The following is a 17,932-nucleotide window of genomic DNA, read 5'->3' on the forward strand; positions in this document are numbered from 1 at the left end:
TGAGTAAAACATCAAATAATATGTTTTGCTTATTAGATATCCCTAAAGCTAAATATCAGAAAAATAGTTTTTGGTTAAATAATTTAGCATTGCTTCGTGTTTTTTCTGATAGGTTTTTATTTTACCAGTAACGCACTCTCTATTTGAATTTAAATGAACCACACAGTTCGCGCAACTGCCAAGAAATCATATTCTATAAAGCTAACACAATTCTCAACACTGACATTTTTAGTGCTCAACATTTATCGTTGAGCCGCCACGAAAAAAGACATTTATTATCTCAAATAATAAATAAATATTATTTACCATGCCCGCAGATCAAATTCAATATTCCGAAAAGTACTTTGACGACAAATATGAGTATAGGTAACGATCTGATGGATAATAACCAATAACATTTATTCACCATTCGGCTTATCGCTTGCAGGCACGTAATTTTGCCTCCCGACTTGGCCAAGCATGTCCCCAAATCGCATTTAATGACAGAGACAGAATGGCGTAACCTTGGAGTTCAACAGAGTCCCGGCTGGGTGCACTACATGATGCATGCGCCAGAGCCGCATGTGATCCTATTTCGTCGTAAACATGTCGAAGACGAGACATCCGCATCGCAACCAACTACAGCCAATAATGTCAATGTTTGCGTCTAGTTGGAGCAAGGAGATGAGGACGCAGACGAGGACGAGCCAGAGGCAGAGGCTAGTAGAGTTGGTAGCGAGCATTGTGTTAATTTTAGACAGTATTCAATAAGATTGGAGTTAACCATCAGTCACCTTGATGTAAAATATGTTTACAGTAGGTTAAGGACATACACCTTTTGGTACATTGTTACAATTATAGCCTTAAGTTCTTTGTGGCCATTCAGTCAAACACAAATTTGAAAGCCTTTCACGAATTTTTCCCTAAGTTTATTTACCTAATATACGAAACGTACGCCATGTGTACAAATTACAAGTAGTAAGACTAACTAACATTCGATTTAAAAAAAAAAAAAAGTTCTTTCGCTAATGATAGCAACGCCAGATCGCAGGTGTTATGTAGTCCGTCCAGCGCTCGTAGCGCAGGTCACAATTACGTTTCGCATAATACTCCATGGAATAGAGCGAGATCATCATGCCATTGCCGATAATGAGAGTAAACCAGATGCAAATGTTGCCCAGGGTCTTGGGTGCGCTGCGCATCAGGAACACCAACGCCACGCCCAACACACCGAAGAACATAAACATGACGGGGAAGAACAATTGCAGCCCGAATCCCAGCACCTGCTCATGCACCAGCGCCGATATCATGAACACCAGGAGAGAGGCGACCACTTTGGAGCCCTTGAAAACGTAGGTATACAGATCCCTATAGACGTACTCGTACAGCCAGTCGTGCACCACCACGTTCCAGTTGCGATAGTATCCATCGTAGGTGTGCGACGTCCACCAGTCCTTATAGAACATGCGATCCCCGAAACGCAACAGCTCCGCCGTAAAGTTCAGCCACGAGTGGAGAATCATATAGAAGCCGCACAAAAGGATTACAGCGCTCGGCAGCATCATGCCAAAGACCTTGACAATCACCTGAGATGGCCCCAGCGGCTCCTTGCCAAACTGGCCAAAATACTCGCGAATGTGGCGCTCGTGTATGGAGGCGTAGAAGAAGGCAATGGCCACGACCTCCATAAGGCGGGCCAGCGCGAACTTCCAGCGTATCTGCTTCGTGCGTGGATAGGTGTCCCTGTAGATTAGGGTGGGCGCAAACAGAAAATATACGTAGCAGCGCAGGGGCGGCAAATAGGGACGAGCATCCTTCAGCTCGCCGTAATCGTCCGTCTTCTGCTTGCCCTGCACCACCCGGGCCGCATTGTATCTAACATATGCGTGCATTTTCATCAGCAGCCGCGTGCTCTCCAGGAGCAGCACACAGGCACTGATGAAGGGCAGCTGGAACTTCAGGCACAGCGAGGTGGACACATACCCAAAGGCGAACTGGGCGCTCATGTACAGGATCAAACAGCTGTGTGACCAGAAGCGTTGCAGCGATTCTGTAAGGGAATTGAAATTCTTATTAGGCTTTGGCTTCGGCAAATTACTTTCGAGACTCACTGTGTGTCTGCAGCTTGACACGCACCAGTGCCCAGCCCTGGAATGCATAGTAAAGCGCCAGCACGAAGACATGCTCCAGCAGCCAGGCGCCCAGCACCCAGTGCAGACGCTTCAGCCCCGTGCGGAACGTGCCGAGACCCAAATTGATGCGGCCCTCGACAAAGTAGTCATAGAAGATGACGTTCATCAGAAACATGACCAGAATGATTGAGAATATGTGGTAGATGGTGCGCATGTGCTCCACCTGCAGCAGCGCCGTCAGGTACGATTCGCGCGCCACGAACACCTTGTCGGGCAATTGACGTCGCGTTCGATCTTTTCGCTGCTGCGGCTGCTGCTGCTCATGTTTTGCTGTTGTCTCATTTTGGGCATGCGCCCGACCATTTGGGCAGTCCCTGACGTCATTTTCCGCTGCTGTCGCAAAAGCCTGCTGCTGGCGATTGTGCCAGGTGGCGCTTGCGTGGTTGGCCCTGCCCCGCGAGGTGTCGAACTGGCGGAACTCCTGCGCGCGCAGCTCCTGTTGCCGCACGTCCTGCATGACGTCCTCTATCATGCAGGATAGGCGCTGCTCGAAATCGCCCATGATTTTGCTCTGAAACTTTTGCAGTTTGTCGCGCAAAAACTGCAGCTGATCGACTCCTGCTTCCGTGCAGGACGCCGCGACTGTCCTCGACTCCTCAGCCATGGCGGAAAAAAAAAAACTAAATGTGTTGCCTCTTTCGCGTTGTGCACTGTGTTTATCAGTATTTCGCAATGACCTATGCTGTTTTATAGCAAACCGTCTGCGTGAGAAGCTATTTGAACAATGTGCCGAGAGCTCCGAGGCTCAGTTGCTTTTGGCTGCTGTTGTCAAATGCATGAAATGATAACGGCGCATTTGCCCAACAGCCAGAGGCGTAGTTAATGAGGGTGCGTTTGCACTGGGAACCACAAAGAGTCGCAGCGCCTAGCAGGGCAAGCTTGGCGCGCTCCTCTCTCTCTCTTTCGCTCTCGTTCTATCTTGCGCTCTGAGCAAAGTACACTGTTGTTGCTGAAATAGTTTTGCTAAGTACATTACAATTGAGACACTAATTTGATTGCTCGCGCCTTATGCGACCCGATTAGCTGTCAACGGCACTTGAAGCTTAATCAATCGGCCGCCCGTCCGTCTTATGAGAAACACATGTGGGTCTATGTTATTGATAACACCATTGTTCATTGGCCCGGGTGCACTAGCACTCGCCATCGAGCAACAACAACCACACAGACAGAAATACATACAATATGTACGCTTGCTTGTCATACATTTAAATGTATGCAAATGAATATGTACGTGTGTGTATGAGGCAATATACAATATGACGCGGCGCGCTGAGATTTACACAACGGATTACGAAATTTAATATGTAAACATGTCAAACAATAAAGGGTATACATATTTACGAATTATAATTTGATAATAATTTTATGTGTCTAATGTGCAGAATTTGTACTCACTTAGATGGTTGTTGTCCAGATTACCAAACGCAGCAAATTACCCAAAGGGATTTTTTAGGGATTTTTACAATTGAATTAAAAGTCCAGTTGGAGAAAGGGACTTGTAAATCTTTAAGTCAGTTGCTATCATATATCTAATATTAGCTGACTATTTAATATTAACAGAGTGCCTATATAATTATTCTTTTTGTCTAAAGAAAATATACAATACGAATGACTATGGAATATTTTTATGTAATGTAATATAATATTATAATGTATAATAAGCCGAAGGCCCCAGTTACGTGTTTAATTTGTATGTTAACTTTAGTTTTATATTAATTCTAATCTACAGTAAATAAACAAATATAATTAAGGGCAGATATATTTTTCCAAAAATATCCCAATGTACGATTGAAAAATTTCGAATATACTTTGCTATTTTTAATTAAAATGCTTGAAAATTTGGATAAGCATGAAATTTGTTGCCTAAATCAAATATAAACAATATTTGGATATTTTACTAGTGGCCAACGCCTGGGCTCTATTGAAATCCATCGACCTGTTTATTGTGTGGCGTGTAGATGATGTGTGTGTGTGTGTGTGTTTCGCATATTTAATTGCAAATATTTATGTGTGAGAATAAAAAACAACAAATACATGCGCATAGGCCTAATGTTTTGATAACGAAAAATGAGCCGAAATTAAAGCTCACGGCAATGCGTTGTCCCGACTGCCGCACACGATGCAGGATGCTAACGTGTATATGTGTGTGAGTGTGTATGTGTGTGTGCGCAAAATAATATTAATGCTGTGCAGACGCAATAACCAAAAATATTTATTATTTATGCGGAATAAACAGCAGCGCGGCAGCCCAGCGCACACACAAAATATGAAATTAATGCAAAAATGACAAAAGCAGCGCGCAATAGGCGAAAGGCGAACGGCAAAAGGCAAAAGGCAAAAGAGAAGAGCGCACAAAGCGTACAAGTAAAACATATATATTCTATATACGAATATTGGCATAATGAAATGCCAGCTTGGTAGCCCAGCCCAGTAAAACATAAAAGTCAAGCTCAGGCCCAGCAAATATTCATAAACAGAAACAAAAACGGGCCAACATTATGCAGGGTGATCTGCCAGATAGTGCCGCATATAAAAAGACATTTTTATTGCTCGAGGAAAAAAGAGAACGGCGTGCTGGAAGAGATAGTAAAGCAAGGGCAAAAAAAATAAAGAAAATAGAAACAAAAATAATATGCGACCGTATAAAAATCTATATAATTCATAAACCCACACAATCGCAGAAGCTGAGACTGAACGAAACACGTACGCCGCGCTTGGCGGCCATATTGGGTCATAAAAAGCACACACACACACATACATATATACATACACCCATGCACACACACATTTACACATAAAGCCACAACACAACACAAAAGTGGCAGCCGCAGCAAAAAAAAATTTTATGACGCAAAACTTTGTGAAGCAGAAACATATAAAAAATGTTGCATATTTTCGGGAGCAACGTTGAAAATTGTCCCACTGCTCGCTCTCGCTCTCTCTCTCACACACACACACACTCACATAAACAGAGTGTGTGCATGTGGGTATTTGCCATTTCCGCTGTATTTCTGTTGTTGTTTTATAGGCACACAGTTTTGTGTCCTGTGCGAATAGAATGTCCGAAAAAATGGCGCAGTTTTGTAATTTGCTAAAAAGGCACATAAAAAGCAGCACAAAATATTACGGGAAAAGTCTCGTACAGTTGCCAAATGTGAAATGAAACTATGTAGAAATGTTTATTATGTGAAGCACCATTTAAAGACTTTGTTAAACAGGCTCATTTAATTATTCACTTGTTTATTTTTCACAAATTTATTTATTTTGAATTTCATAATAGCATGAGAGTATTTTAAGATCCAATTGCAGGAACTTGACGTACATTTATTTAATTTATTATATGGACATATATAGATAAATGAATACAATATGTGGAAATGTTGCTAGTCAAAAATAAAAATAAAAAAATTCGCAAAAGCCCCTTCTGATATAACATTAATTTATGCATACATACATATATAAAAATATACATATCTAGAATATTTATACATTATATAAAAATTATATAACAAAATAAAAATATATATTTATTACATACATATACGAAGAATACATATTTAACGAATTAAAAAATTTTTTTTGGTAGGAAAAAATAATATAAAATAAATATAAATATTCTATTACAATCTTGTAACACTTACTTTAATACTATATTTATATTAATATTAAATTTGATATATTTTAATATTTTTATCAATTTTAAGAACTTCCCACTGCAACAATTTCCCTCAGTAAGAACTTTTCCAATTGGACAGCAATCCAAGCAGAATTACCTAGCTCTCCCAGAGCGGGCAGCTCCTCCAATTCGACAAACGTTATTAGCGTCTGGCAGTGGTCTTGGTGCACGTCTAAAAAATAAAATAAAGCTGCTCCTTCCTTGAGCGCGTCCATGTCGCCAACGGCGGCTCACAGTGCTCATAAAAATATTCTTGAAATTGGTTTTGCGTTGGGCAGAAACGAAAAGAAAAGCCAGGAAATAGGTAGGAAGAGGACGAAGCGACAATACCCCGCACAATGCTCGAGGAAGTGTTTGCTTTAAGTGTTAAGATTCCCGCTTCGTTTGCTTTTTACAGGGTATATCTCATATAATGTACAATACAAACAACTTCTAGCTACATTTAATGTCGCCAACAACGACAAATGTCGCGGCCAACGCCGGCCATGTGCTCCAAGGACCACGCTCCACCGACCAGGAGTAATAGAAGCAGCCGGGCGAGCAGGCAACGGAACGTGGGGTAGGGTGGCCAGGCAGCTATGGGAGAGTGGAGACGAATCGTTCGCTTTTGATTGTTTTGCAAACAAAGCGAAAGCGAAACAAGCAACCAAGTAACCAACCAACCACCCACCCACACACAGACGCATCACACACACACACATAGAGAGACCATTACAATACTTTTTGCTTTCTTTTTTCCCCCAAAATGGAAAAAAAAGGAAAAAACGTGGCAACTTTTTTCGAGGGTGGATTTTCATTTTGTATGCTTCATGATTTGGAACTTTATTCGCCAGTCGCCCCTTGGTGAACCGTGCACGTCTGTCTTTCTATGTGTGTGTGTATATATGTATGTGAGTATTTCTGTTTGTGTGTGCATTTTTTTTACCATTTCATTATTTGCAAATTTATGCGGGGTGGTATTTTGTGACTCAGTCGCAGTTGTTGCTTTTGTTGTTTTTTTTTTTTCCTTCTTTTTCTTCTCCTTTTTTCCTATTGCTACTCCACTGCCATTCCGCTCATCGATTTTTGGTTTTCATGTCGAGCGATTTTTTTATGTAGATTGGCCATTATGTGGAATTAGTTTTTCTGTCAGTTTTTCTCTTTTTTCACTCGTTGATCGCTGTATGTGTGTGTGTGTGCGTGTGTGTGCTTGAGTGTGTGGCACATAGCAATGGCGTGCGCCATAAAATGTTATTGGCTGCTGTTAGCAAATGCGAATGTGTGGAATGTTTTAGATGGGTTTTTTGATGAGGCCCAGAAGTATATGTACTATATAGAGAATAAAGTAGAACAATATTCGATGAATAGTGGGCAAAGGACATAAATACAGTGAAATATTTCCAAAAGATAGTTTCCATCAACTAAAAAGGTTTCAGAATAGATTGAAAGATATGAATAAATGAATAAATATATAAATATATAAATAAATAATAAAATATATATGAAAGTAAATCAATAAAATTTAAAAATATAAAAGAAATAAAAAATAATAATAATAACAGTAACCAACTCAGCTTTTTGAATAATATAAAAATTAAAAAAATAATAATAATATATAATTAGAATATAAACTTTATTTACGAAAATATTTATAAATAATGAAAAATATAATTTAAATTAATTTAATAAATATAAATATAAATTTAAAAAAAAAACATGTTATTTCATTTGTGTGCTTTTTTAAATTTAAATGTAAAATATATGTGAAATTAATTTTCTTCTATTATTTTTAATTCATATGATAAACTAAATTAATATAAATAATAACTGAAATTGACAATGCATTTCATATATTTATTACAAACTTGCAGCGATTTGCTTTGTCTCTGTCGAGAAGTTCTCTTGCAATGGAAAATCGACCACAATCACTAATTGTGAATGTTGACTTTTTTGTATTTACCCGAAAATTTCCATAGAATAGAAAATCACAAAAAGTACAATGACCGCAATGGCAAACAAGTGCCGATGTGTTTTTAGCACTTTATCAGTTGTTCAAACAAAACGCTTCCACAATTCAAATATTTTTTTATAAGTCACAAATTATTTAAACAGCATAGCGAGTGGCGAATGTAACTGTATTGAAGTAGTTTATGGGATTTAAAAATAAGAATTGATAAGCTTAGTTACAAAGGGGAATTATCGAAAAACAATTTAGTTGGAAAAGCTAGAAAAGTCAATTATTCACAGAGTTAGAGAAAAGCCAAAGAAAAGAACTAAGCAATGTTTTCAAACTGTAAGTGTTCACTGTATATGGATTAAGAAAAAAACTAATATAATGCCAATTTGTATAAATTATATTTCTACAAATCTATCTTCGAATTGAATGCATACATAGAAGGTATCGGACTTAACGATGACCAATTATAATATATGTAAGACAAACTTGAGTTGTTTGCCTATTGGGGATTGCTTCTAATATTTTCAGCTTCTCTCAGATCTAAGGGCCGAAGGAAAATAATTTTCAGTTGAACTTTCTACCCTGTATGGCCAAGCAAAAAGAAACCCATAACGAACTATTTCGAAAAAAAAAGAAGTAAATGGGCTGCCAGCGATTCGTATGCTTTACGTGTGAGTGGGTGTGTACGTGCATGTGTGTGAGTACTTGTGGGGGTGGCTGCTGGCAGCATAAATAGCCAGCCCTAGACTGGGGAGGGTGGCTGCTGTCTTGGGTGATAATTTAACAAGAAACGAATGCGAATGCGAATGCGAAGGCGAGTGCTGTGTTTGTATTTCACTTTTATTTTTGCTTATCTTCGTCTTTTTTTACACACACAGACACACACAGCCACTCACAAAAACTTGTGCATGTATGTGCGACACATGTGCGAGGGGAAGTGCTTGGTGCAAAAAGCAAGAGATTCACATAAAAATATACGAGTACTCATTATGATAATACGAAAATAAATGACAGTGGTGTTTATACTCATGGCATAACGGGGAGTTCCAACTCCCAATAACTCACCAAGCGACATACGAAACTAAACAGCCAATTCCACATGTGGGCGTGTTTGTGTTAGGGTATCTAAAAGAAATCATCTGAGATGTTGAATATTTGAAATAAGTTAAATAGAAGCTCCATCCATGTATTATAAATCCCCATCATAATTATTACTTCTATATAAAAATTTGCTTAAATATATCACGTGGAAATATGAAAGGATTCAATTCAAATATATCATTTACCCATTTATATTATTTTCCATGTAGAGTATTTGGGATTCGTTGCTGCTTGGCATTTCTACACCTTAAAGAATAAAATATGCTCTCTTTGTTGTGCCTGACTTACGTCTAATACCTGTGTTGCTGGCGCAACAAGCTGGGGCGGCATGTCTAATTCATCCTTCTTAACATGGGCTTTGCATCTAATAGGCCCGTCTACTTTTCGTAAGCAGTTCAATTTTTTATTCGCACTTCGTTTGTGTTTTCCGGCTTTGTTTTTGGCACAAAATGGCTGCCGACATTTCCCATTAGCGACATATTGTTACAGTCCTTGCTAAACGAGGTGGTGGAGCAGGAGGAGGAGGATGAGGCAAGGAAATGTAGGTGTAGGAGACCAGCTGCCAGGCCATTAAGCTAATCTTTTTTATCTTCAGGTTGCTGCTCTGCACTTACGAATTAATGTACATTTTCCCTATATACTTAAAGCTTTATATTGTATTTGTATTTTATATATTTACTTGGCAGAAATGTGTTTTTTATGGGAAAGCTTCATGAAAACATTTTCAAATTCTTCATATCAATATACAATCATGCATAAAACTATTTGTCTGTGTAAAAAGGAGAAATACAGTGAGAGAAAGGGAGAGCGAGAGAGAGAGAGAGAGAGAGAGAGAGAGAGAGAGAAAAAAGCTCTGAATTTATTCTGGTAGAAGCTGAAATAAATGCAACTAAAAAATACGTAAAGCATTTCTGTAAATTCATTTTTTTTTTTTTTTTTTTTTTTTTTAGTATAAACAATATGAAAAAAGTTATTCATTAATTCTTATATAAGAAGAAAATTTGTTATTTTCATAGCTCTACGTTACTAAAACCTGATATTATTCGATATTTAATTTTCGATATTTTAATTTCAAGGTGAATGTAGGATATTCATAATTTTGCACAATTTAAAAAATAAAATGTCCTTTTTTAAAGATGGTTATTTTTAGAGTATACCATAAAAGTACCCGAAAGTACAAATACATGTATATTTGTACTCTTCTGAAAGAAAATCAATTCAATATTGAACGAACGTTAGTGAATGAAGGAAAAGTTCAGTTTGGAAAGTTGTAACATTTTGAACAACATAAAACTATATAATTTGTATAAATTTTCCCATTCTGAAAATGAGTGCAAAAAGTCGTCTAAGCATTAGTATTCTCTAAATTGAAACTCTGATAAAGTGCGTTGGAAAAATAGTTTCTATGTAGCCTAAAGCAGCTGCAGAATTTTAATTTGATTTTTGCCGAAATCCGTTACAATTTGGTCATAAACTGGACGATGGATACGCTGCTGCCGGGGTCAACAATTAAATGCCATTTGCAATGGAAACACTGAAATCGCTGATGACCATTGTGGACTGAATGCCATCGAGGAAATGAATAATTATTTAAATGTGCCAACTATTTTGAATCAAGACGAAAAAAGGTCAAGCTAGGGGCGAGGGGTCAGCCGCAGCCGCAGTCCCACGATCCTCGAAAGCCATTTCTCTACATGCAAAACAATAGAATAGAAAATCCTTTTTTACAGCTCGACTGTGTGTGTGCGAATCGAAATCGTTACAATTTAGAGCATTGCTGTTTGTGTAGCAATAAATTTGAAAATTGCAGCCCCTGCCCGGGGTCCTGACCCTGGCCACCCCTATGCAGCAAGGGCAGTTCTGGTAGCTCGGGCAGCTCGGACAGCCTTCTTGAAGCTGCGTCTTATGCGTGACCCCGAATATTCACGCAATTTTTGTGACACATTCACAGTTTTCGCATTAATTTCAACCTCTGCTGGACGTTGACAAGGGGTCAACTTCAGCTGCGGCCAATAGCCGTTGCCCAACCCCGGCACCGCTCACGTTCTCGCTCTCGCTCTAGCTCTAGCTCGATCCGCTTTTGGCTCTGTGTTGGCGTCGCTGCACCGCAGGGTTCACGAAAGTGTGAAAATGTGTAACTGCCCGGCCGGCCTGATTAGATGGTGATGGTCAGAATTTGAGGATATACTCGGGGTGAGATTCAGCACATTTTGGCGCTTATTTCAAATTGCCAATTGTCTAAGCTCGGGATTTAGCACAACGGACTCGAATTCAGTCCACAATTGTGCTGCCCATTGTTGAAATGCATTTGGATTCTAATGCGCCAGCAACAACATTCAAGGCCGACTTAGTGGTATTCATTTCAGGCGCATTACAAATGTAACCCAATGGTCACTCGGATAGGGAGTCAGGCCGTCAATCCAGAAGTAAAATGATTTGTGGTATCACAACGATAATGTAACGGACCTTTGTAAGATTTAAAGACTTGAATTTATTGAATATTACATTATTATGTACTAGCAGTCCCAGCAAGCGTTGCATTGCCCTACCCTTATTTCTAGGTAAAAAATGATTAAAAGGTATGTTGTTCAGGTTGGGATACACTCTAATTAATTTATTAATCAGATTTTCATTCAAGCACCTTGTGGTAAACGACATTCTTCGTTTTTTGGTCAGGTGCAAGAACAAATAATGCGGATGGTTTGCCAACACGTGAGCATGCCACGTACAATTGACCATGAGAAAAACACGCATTTTCTAGATTGAGGCCACAAATAGTCAAAGATTGGCCCTGTGATTTGTTGATCGTCATGGCGAAGGCAAGACGAATCGGGAATTGAATTCGTTTAAACTCAAAGGGCATATCTGTTGGGATCATCGGAATCCTTGGAATAAGAACTTCATCTTTAAATTTTCCTTTGAGTATCGACGCGTGAATAACATTGCTCAACAGTTTTCTTATTACTAAACGCGTTCCATTGCACAGTTTTGGTTGGTTTAAATTTCTAAGCATGATAACTACCGAGCCAACCTTCAGTTGTAAATTGTGCGGTGGTAAACCAGGCACATCCAAGGAGTTCAAAAATTCAGTTGGATAATTAGTGGCTTCATCTTCGTTTGTTACACAGTCGATAGATTTAAATGAATACAGAGTACCAACGATTTTATTTTGAATTATAAAATTAAGGTCATCCACATCTTTATTTTTAGCTGCCAAAATTGCTCGCTCACTTAACCATTTAGTATTTTTGTGGAAAGCAATGATATTCGGAAATACTTTGTTGATAAGCTCATCTTTTGAGGAGACGAAATTGCAAAAATTTTGAGGAAATGAAATCAAGCCACTCCTTTCGTCAACAGGAATACGGCCATTACCGATATTCAGCAACTGCTTCGAGAAATCATCAGCAGATAGATCGTTCAACAATGCAACTCTCATATTTACAGACAGTTGAAGTTTGGTTACATATCGCCACAGATTTGATGCTTTAAGGCAAGCGTTTATTTCGTCGGCAGCAGTAGATCTTGGAATTACTGGTAGTGTTTGTCGGAAATCGCCAGATAATAAAATCATTGAACCACCAAAACATCTCGAGTCATTGCGCAGATCTTTTAATGTTCGGTCTAGTGCTTCTAATGCGCGTTTGTGCGCCATTGTGCATTCGTCCCATATGATAATTTTTGATGCTACTAAAACTTTGGCCATTGCGGAGTGTTTTGAAATGTTACATGTCGGTTGTTCAGTAGCTTGAAGATTTAATGGCAACTTTAACGCTGAGTGAGCCGTACGGCATCCGTCTAACAATGTGGCCGCTATTCCAGAAGAAGCAATTGCTACCGCAATTTCGGATCTCGCACGTACAGTTGCCAAAATCAATGACATGAGAAATGTTTTCCCAGTTCCACCGGGGGCATCCAAAAAAAATAAGCCACCATTTCCATCATTAATTGCATTAATCAGTGTATCATAGATTTCCCTCTGCTTAGGATTTAACAGAATAAAATGTATATATAAAGTTAAAATGAAAACAATGATTGATCTTACCATTCAATGGATTTATCATTTTGATATTAAAGTGATATCCATCGTCTCCTTGCCAAAACATCAGCGGGTATTGTAAAGCGTCATATGAACGGTGCGTTTCAGATATTCTTTGTAGTTGCGCAGCACTGCGTCGTGTAAGCACAATATCGCGTGCTTCCAAGCTTTCACCAACAATCAGGATTGCCACTTCATCGATTGTTGGAGCATTAAATGTGCGTTCATGTGTTCCAGCTGGTCTTTTATCTGCTCTGATTACTATTTTATAGTCATCTCTTGGCATGCGCTCTAAAGCGGTCTTGAACAACTTGACCAATGCATGATGTTCATGAAGCATTTGCTGCAAATCTTGGAGAATTGCTCTTTTCATCGCAGTGTTGATTTCTTGGCGCCGATCAAGTTGCTCTTCCATATTGCCCATGAAGTATATTTGCAAGAATTTGTGCTGTTCATCTTCAATAGGTTGCAATGATCCAATGCGATGGCAAATCTGGCCTTGAATCTTTACATTCAAAGCCATAGTTATAGTTAGATTTACAAACACTTTTTACAGAAATCTAACCAACTACATTATCCCAAATAAGAAAATAAAATTTTTAACGTAAATTACCTTAAATGTCGGATTATATCCGTGTTCTTCAATAATTTCCGCCCCAAATGAAGTCATTTGGAAACAGGCATTGTATTTTTGAGTGTTCGCTAGAAAATGTCGTGATTCTAGTGTTTCGCCATAAAGCAGGGAACGCAATGGCTCTGGTGGCGAGACCACTAATGGCAATGTCACTTTACCACTAAGGCAGCACAAACCGGGCGTTTCACCAGCAAACTTCAATGCGCCACAATGCTGGCAAACAACGTCCATTGGACCAATGCAAACTAAACGATTCAAGCTGTAGTCAATGGTACAATCATATCGAAACGCTGCTCGATTCAAATCAATCCTTGAACCATTTCTTATTGCCGTTTCACGGGCTGCCTCTCTTTGAGAAGCACGAATTAAGGCCCTTCTTTGCTGGGTACTAACGCGGCGCCTTTCTCGTTCTTCGTCAGATAATTGACTCGCGGTATTCCGTAGCCTAATTGCATTATGGGTCCGCTGGGAAAGATTAGATCTTCTAGGACGCGGCATTTTCATTAATAGTAATACTGAATATGCACAATCGCACAAAACCACATAAAATATCGAGAAATCGAGAAATATAAATAAAAATTATTTACAAAAAAATAATGTCGAGAAATACAAATATAAATTATTTACAAAAATAATGTCTGAGAAAAACAAATTCAACAATACCTACCTGAACTTTCGAGATATTTTGCTTTTGTCCGTATGCGTATTGTTTTTCAAAAATTTTTTTTTTAACAAATGTGCTTTTTTATGAATAGTCAGGTTCGCCTGAGGCTGTGCCGTAGACTGACTGACTACATTTGTTTATTTACTTCTACACTATTGTCAAAACTGTCACTGTTACCAAGCCTACTGGGTATAAAAAAAATTTGAACATTTGGGGAAAAAACCGCGTTTTTCAAGTATTCGGCAAATTTTTTCAGTATTTTTAAGACCCTATACTAAACTCGTTGCGGAGACAAATCCAACAAATCAAAAACCATGAAAATTGGTTCAGCCCAAATCAAGTTATAAGCAGTCTTCACTTTTACACAACTTTCTTTTATATATATAGATATAAAATGATATAAGCATTTATAACTTTAAGCAGAATATACATATAAGATTTCATTTACTCTTCTTGCTTTCTTAAAAAAATAAAATAAAGTAAGGTAGTTCTTTTAATATTTAATAATTTCTGTGATTGTTTATAAAATGTAGAAAACGAGAAAGACTTCAGATCCTAAAATGAGTAGTATTCAACGTAATAAATCTTTTCCCATTTATGTCAATCAGATTTTGCTTATTATTCAAATAAAATTTGGCTCAGGTTTCTTTTTCTCTTAAGAACAAAAAATAGTTACCTATTTTGTCAGGACCTAATTCATGAGTTAATCTTAATTTTATATTTATTACAAGCTCTAATAAACAAAAAAAAAAAACAAAAACTAATTAGCAATGGCTCGAAGTATTATACAATAGACAGCATATAAAGTATCATTAATTAATTTCTTTTTTCTTTTTCTTTCTCTTTTTTATTTATAAATAAATTTTGTAACTTAAAAAGACTGCCTAAACGAGCTAATATGTTCATATAATATATGAAATAATTTTGGAAAAAATATTCAATATAAAGTATTTCGTTAATTAAAAATTTAAATTGTCTTTTATGCATATAAAATATCTTCTATATATTTCCCAATATATTTCCTGCATACCATTTTTAAAAAGCATTTTGAAGTATATTTTAATACACATTTTGCAAATAACAAAAATTAAATTTTTTTAAAAAATATTGAAATAAAAATAATAAATATTAAAAAACTATATTTTCCTTTTTTTTTTTTTTTTTTTTTTTTTTTTTTTTATTATAGTCTAGTGAAAAAGTTTTCTCGGGCAAACGATTGTCCAGCTCTGTCAATCGTAAATACAGTGCAATTCATTTCATTTGTCGAGTAATTTTAGGGCAATCATAAAATGAAACCCATCGAGCTTAACCCTTTGGAATGGCTAATGAGCGGATACTGAATTCGTGGAAGTGGACGGTGTTTGAAAGCGCTCATAAAAAATGCACAGACTTGCATTTAACCCGTTCGGGCAAACAGGCCAAGAACTTTCGCCAAAGGGTTAAGGAAGTGCGAGTCTTTCGCCCTGCGAGTTGAGGAACAATGGGTGTCATAAAAAACACAACCGATGCATCATAAAGAATACAAAGCCAGCGGCATTAGCTAGAAACAAAAAAAAAAAAAAACACACACACACACACAAATATATATAGCGTAGGCAGTTTCGCAGGAATTTGGCAAGGACACGGAGGGAAAGAGAAAGCAAGAGAATTGGTAAGATCTCTTTTTGTTAATGGTGAAAGGGTTAAGGGACAAAAAACAGCAGCCGCATCCGCAAAACAGCCAGAGTCCTGGGATCAGATCGGACTACCTGCTTTGTCCTGGCCATAAAAAACTAAATGTTTTATGGTTTTTGCACGGCTCTAAAAAACAACATTACGCGGAAGTACGATCACGGCCTTTTTTGCCTCGCACCGTCTCTGTCGCTCACAGTCGCCGCGGTGCCGCCGAGTCCTTGGACAATCATAACTAGAGCAGTCTAATGAGCCTTCAGTGCAGTAGATGCTCGAGTTGTACTTATTTCGAGGCGTCAACGCCTGCCCGTCCGGAGGAACTTTCTCGTGATTTTCCAGTGAGTTTCATTGTTAAGCCATTGGCCGTAGCTGATTACCTGGTACGGCATGCCTGGGTGCATGCAAAATATGTGAAAGCATCATCTAACTGCTGAGATGTGGGAATCATAAACACAGCACGGACCCGGCCACCAAGCCACCGAAGCGGGCAATTGTCCTGCACCAATGTTCGCGTTGTCCTTCACGCTTTTGTTGCTTTTCAGCTACTTTTACGGCGTAGCCATTAGGACAAACAATCAAAATTAGAGCAACTATTTCGCCATGCTCATGTTTTTCTGTCTGTTTCTGGTTCAGTTTCAGTTTCTGTTTGTGTTGTCGGGTTTGTTTCTATCTGGGTCGCTGTTGCTCTAGTTTCCTTTTTTAATCCTTCGGTTTTTCATGCTAAAAAAGGATTTACGGATGTGTCGTCCGTGCCCGCTGTTTAGCATAACATTTCTGCGAATACAACGACGCACCTCTCACCCAAGTGGGCGTATCTCTGGCGAGCAGTTTGTCATTTGATTTATTTCGATGCAATTTTCAGACACTTACAATGTAAACATTGTGATTCTGGCATAGCTTAGAATATGATTCTATTTAGGCAACAATGGGTACAATTTTAAAGTATATTTCTTACAAAAATGAAACTCAATATAACAAAAGTCATATCAAAAGAAGAGTTATGAATCAGGACATGGGTTCCTTATAGTTTGCCATATACTTTATTTATACAATTATACTTCTTTTAGATCATTCTATCAGCATTTCATGGGTATTCTGTATATATCCTGCACAACCAAGCAATCGCATCTCAATTAGCTTGTCCAGTAGCACTTGGAGAAATAAAAACTATACAAAACTGAAAAACTAATTATCATTTAAGGGGCATAAAAAGAAACCACATACAGACAAGCAAACCCGAAAGACAGAAAGAAAAAAAAATCCAAAAGAAAATGCCACATCATCCATGGCATGAAATCAGCTTAAAAACTCAAGGAACTGTTCGATGAGGTCAGCTGAAAAGTGCGCCAAATGCAAACAAAACTAATGAGGTCTGAAATAAGCGTTTTGGGGTGTGGAACTCTGGGCATGGGCACATCAATGGAAATTCAGCCAACCGCAAGATTCGCATTTGCATATGAGATCTTGATCCCGAGCCACCACCACCGCAGCCACTGAAGAAAAAAGCGGGACTAAGGATGTTAAGACTCAATCTCAAGGATGTCTGTTGACATTGGGTGAACAATGGTTGAGGCCAAGCCAGCGTATCATTTTCATAGAGCACTTGAACTTAGTGCTCGGGCCAAATTAGATGACAGTTATTATCACGATCATCAATTAAAAGGTCAAGCGTGACGCGCTGCCGCTGAACATGTGCGAACTTGCAGTCTAAGCGCTAAGGACTAGGACTGAGGAGTGCGGCTTAAGGAACATTTGTTTTGGCTTTGCGACAACTTTACATAACTTGCGCATCAGCGGCTCCACACACCCGCCCGCGCCCGCCTTAAGCAGCACTAATCACATGATCAGCACTCGGATCAGGATCAAAGTCACTGATCCTGATCCTGCAACACGGTGCGTAATGTTGGATTATGCAGTCGCCCACTGCAACTTTTAAATCACTTTTAAATCTCTGGCTCTGGACCACTGCTGTCGCTGCTGCTCTAGTTTCCCGGCAGCCGCGGTTCGCTTGCAGATCGCGGGATTAATGAACGCAGCGGT

The 17,932-nt window shown here is 38.6% G+C and overlaps 2 protein-coding genes across 2 annotated transcripts; one reads left to right on the forward strand and one right to left on the reverse strand.

The window, feature by feature from the left end:
* The first annotated feature begins 139 nt into the window (after positions 1-139).
* LOC6573821 (cyclin-dependent kinases regulatory subunit) lies at positions 140-967 on the forward strand. The gene is made up of 2 exons (XM_001999844.4): positions 140-366; positions 428-967. Exons 1-2 carry the CDS (start codon positions 308-310, stop codon positions 648-650), a joined length of 282 nt encoding a protein of 93 aa, XP_001999880.1. The 5' UTR covers positions 140-307; the 3' UTR covers positions 651-967.
* LOC6573820 (sterol O-acyltransferase 1) lies at positions 894-2,987 on the reverse strand. The gene is made up of 2 exons (XM_001999843.4): positions 2,091-2,987; positions 894-2,029 (listed from the first exon to the last, which is right to left on the reverse strand). The coding sequence occupies exons 1-2, from the start codon at positions 2,773-2,775 to the stop codon at positions 1,005-1,007; spliced, it is 1,710 nt and encodes a 569-aa protein (XP_001999879.1). The 5' UTR covers positions 2,776-2,987; the 3' UTR covers positions 894-1,004.
* Between the last annotated feature and the right edge of the window lie 14,945 nt (positions 2,988-17,932).

Source organism: Drosophila mojavensis, unplaced genomic scaffold, assembly GCF_018153725.1.
Source record: "Drosophila mojavensis isolate 15081-1352.22 unplaced genomic scaffold, ASM1815372v1 contig_16, whole genome shotgun sequence".
Lineage (NCBI taxonomy): Eukaryota > Metazoa > Arthropoda > Insecta > Diptera > Drosophilidae > Drosophila > Drosophila mojavensis.

What these genes read in the sequence shown, in the direction of transcription:
- LOC6573821 (XM_001999844.4), top strand. Translation starts at nt 308, where the DNA reads ATGCCCGCAGATCAAATTCAATATTCCGAAAAGTACTTTGACGACAAA. An exon ending in GACGACAAATATGAGTATAG is followed by an intron (nt 367 to 427) that starts GTAACGATCTGA and finishes TATCGCTTGCAG; the next exon opens with GCACGTAATTTTGCCTCCCG.
- LOC6573820 (XM_001999843.4), bottom strand. Translation starts at nt 2,775, where the DNA reads ATGGCTGAGGAGTCGAGGACAGTCGCGGCGTCCTGCACGGAAGCAGGA. An exon ending in TGTCAAGCTGCAGACACACA is followed by an intron (nt 2,030 to 2,090) that starts GTGAGTCTCGAA and finishes ATTCCCTTACAG; the next exon opens with AATCGCTGCAACGCTTCTGG.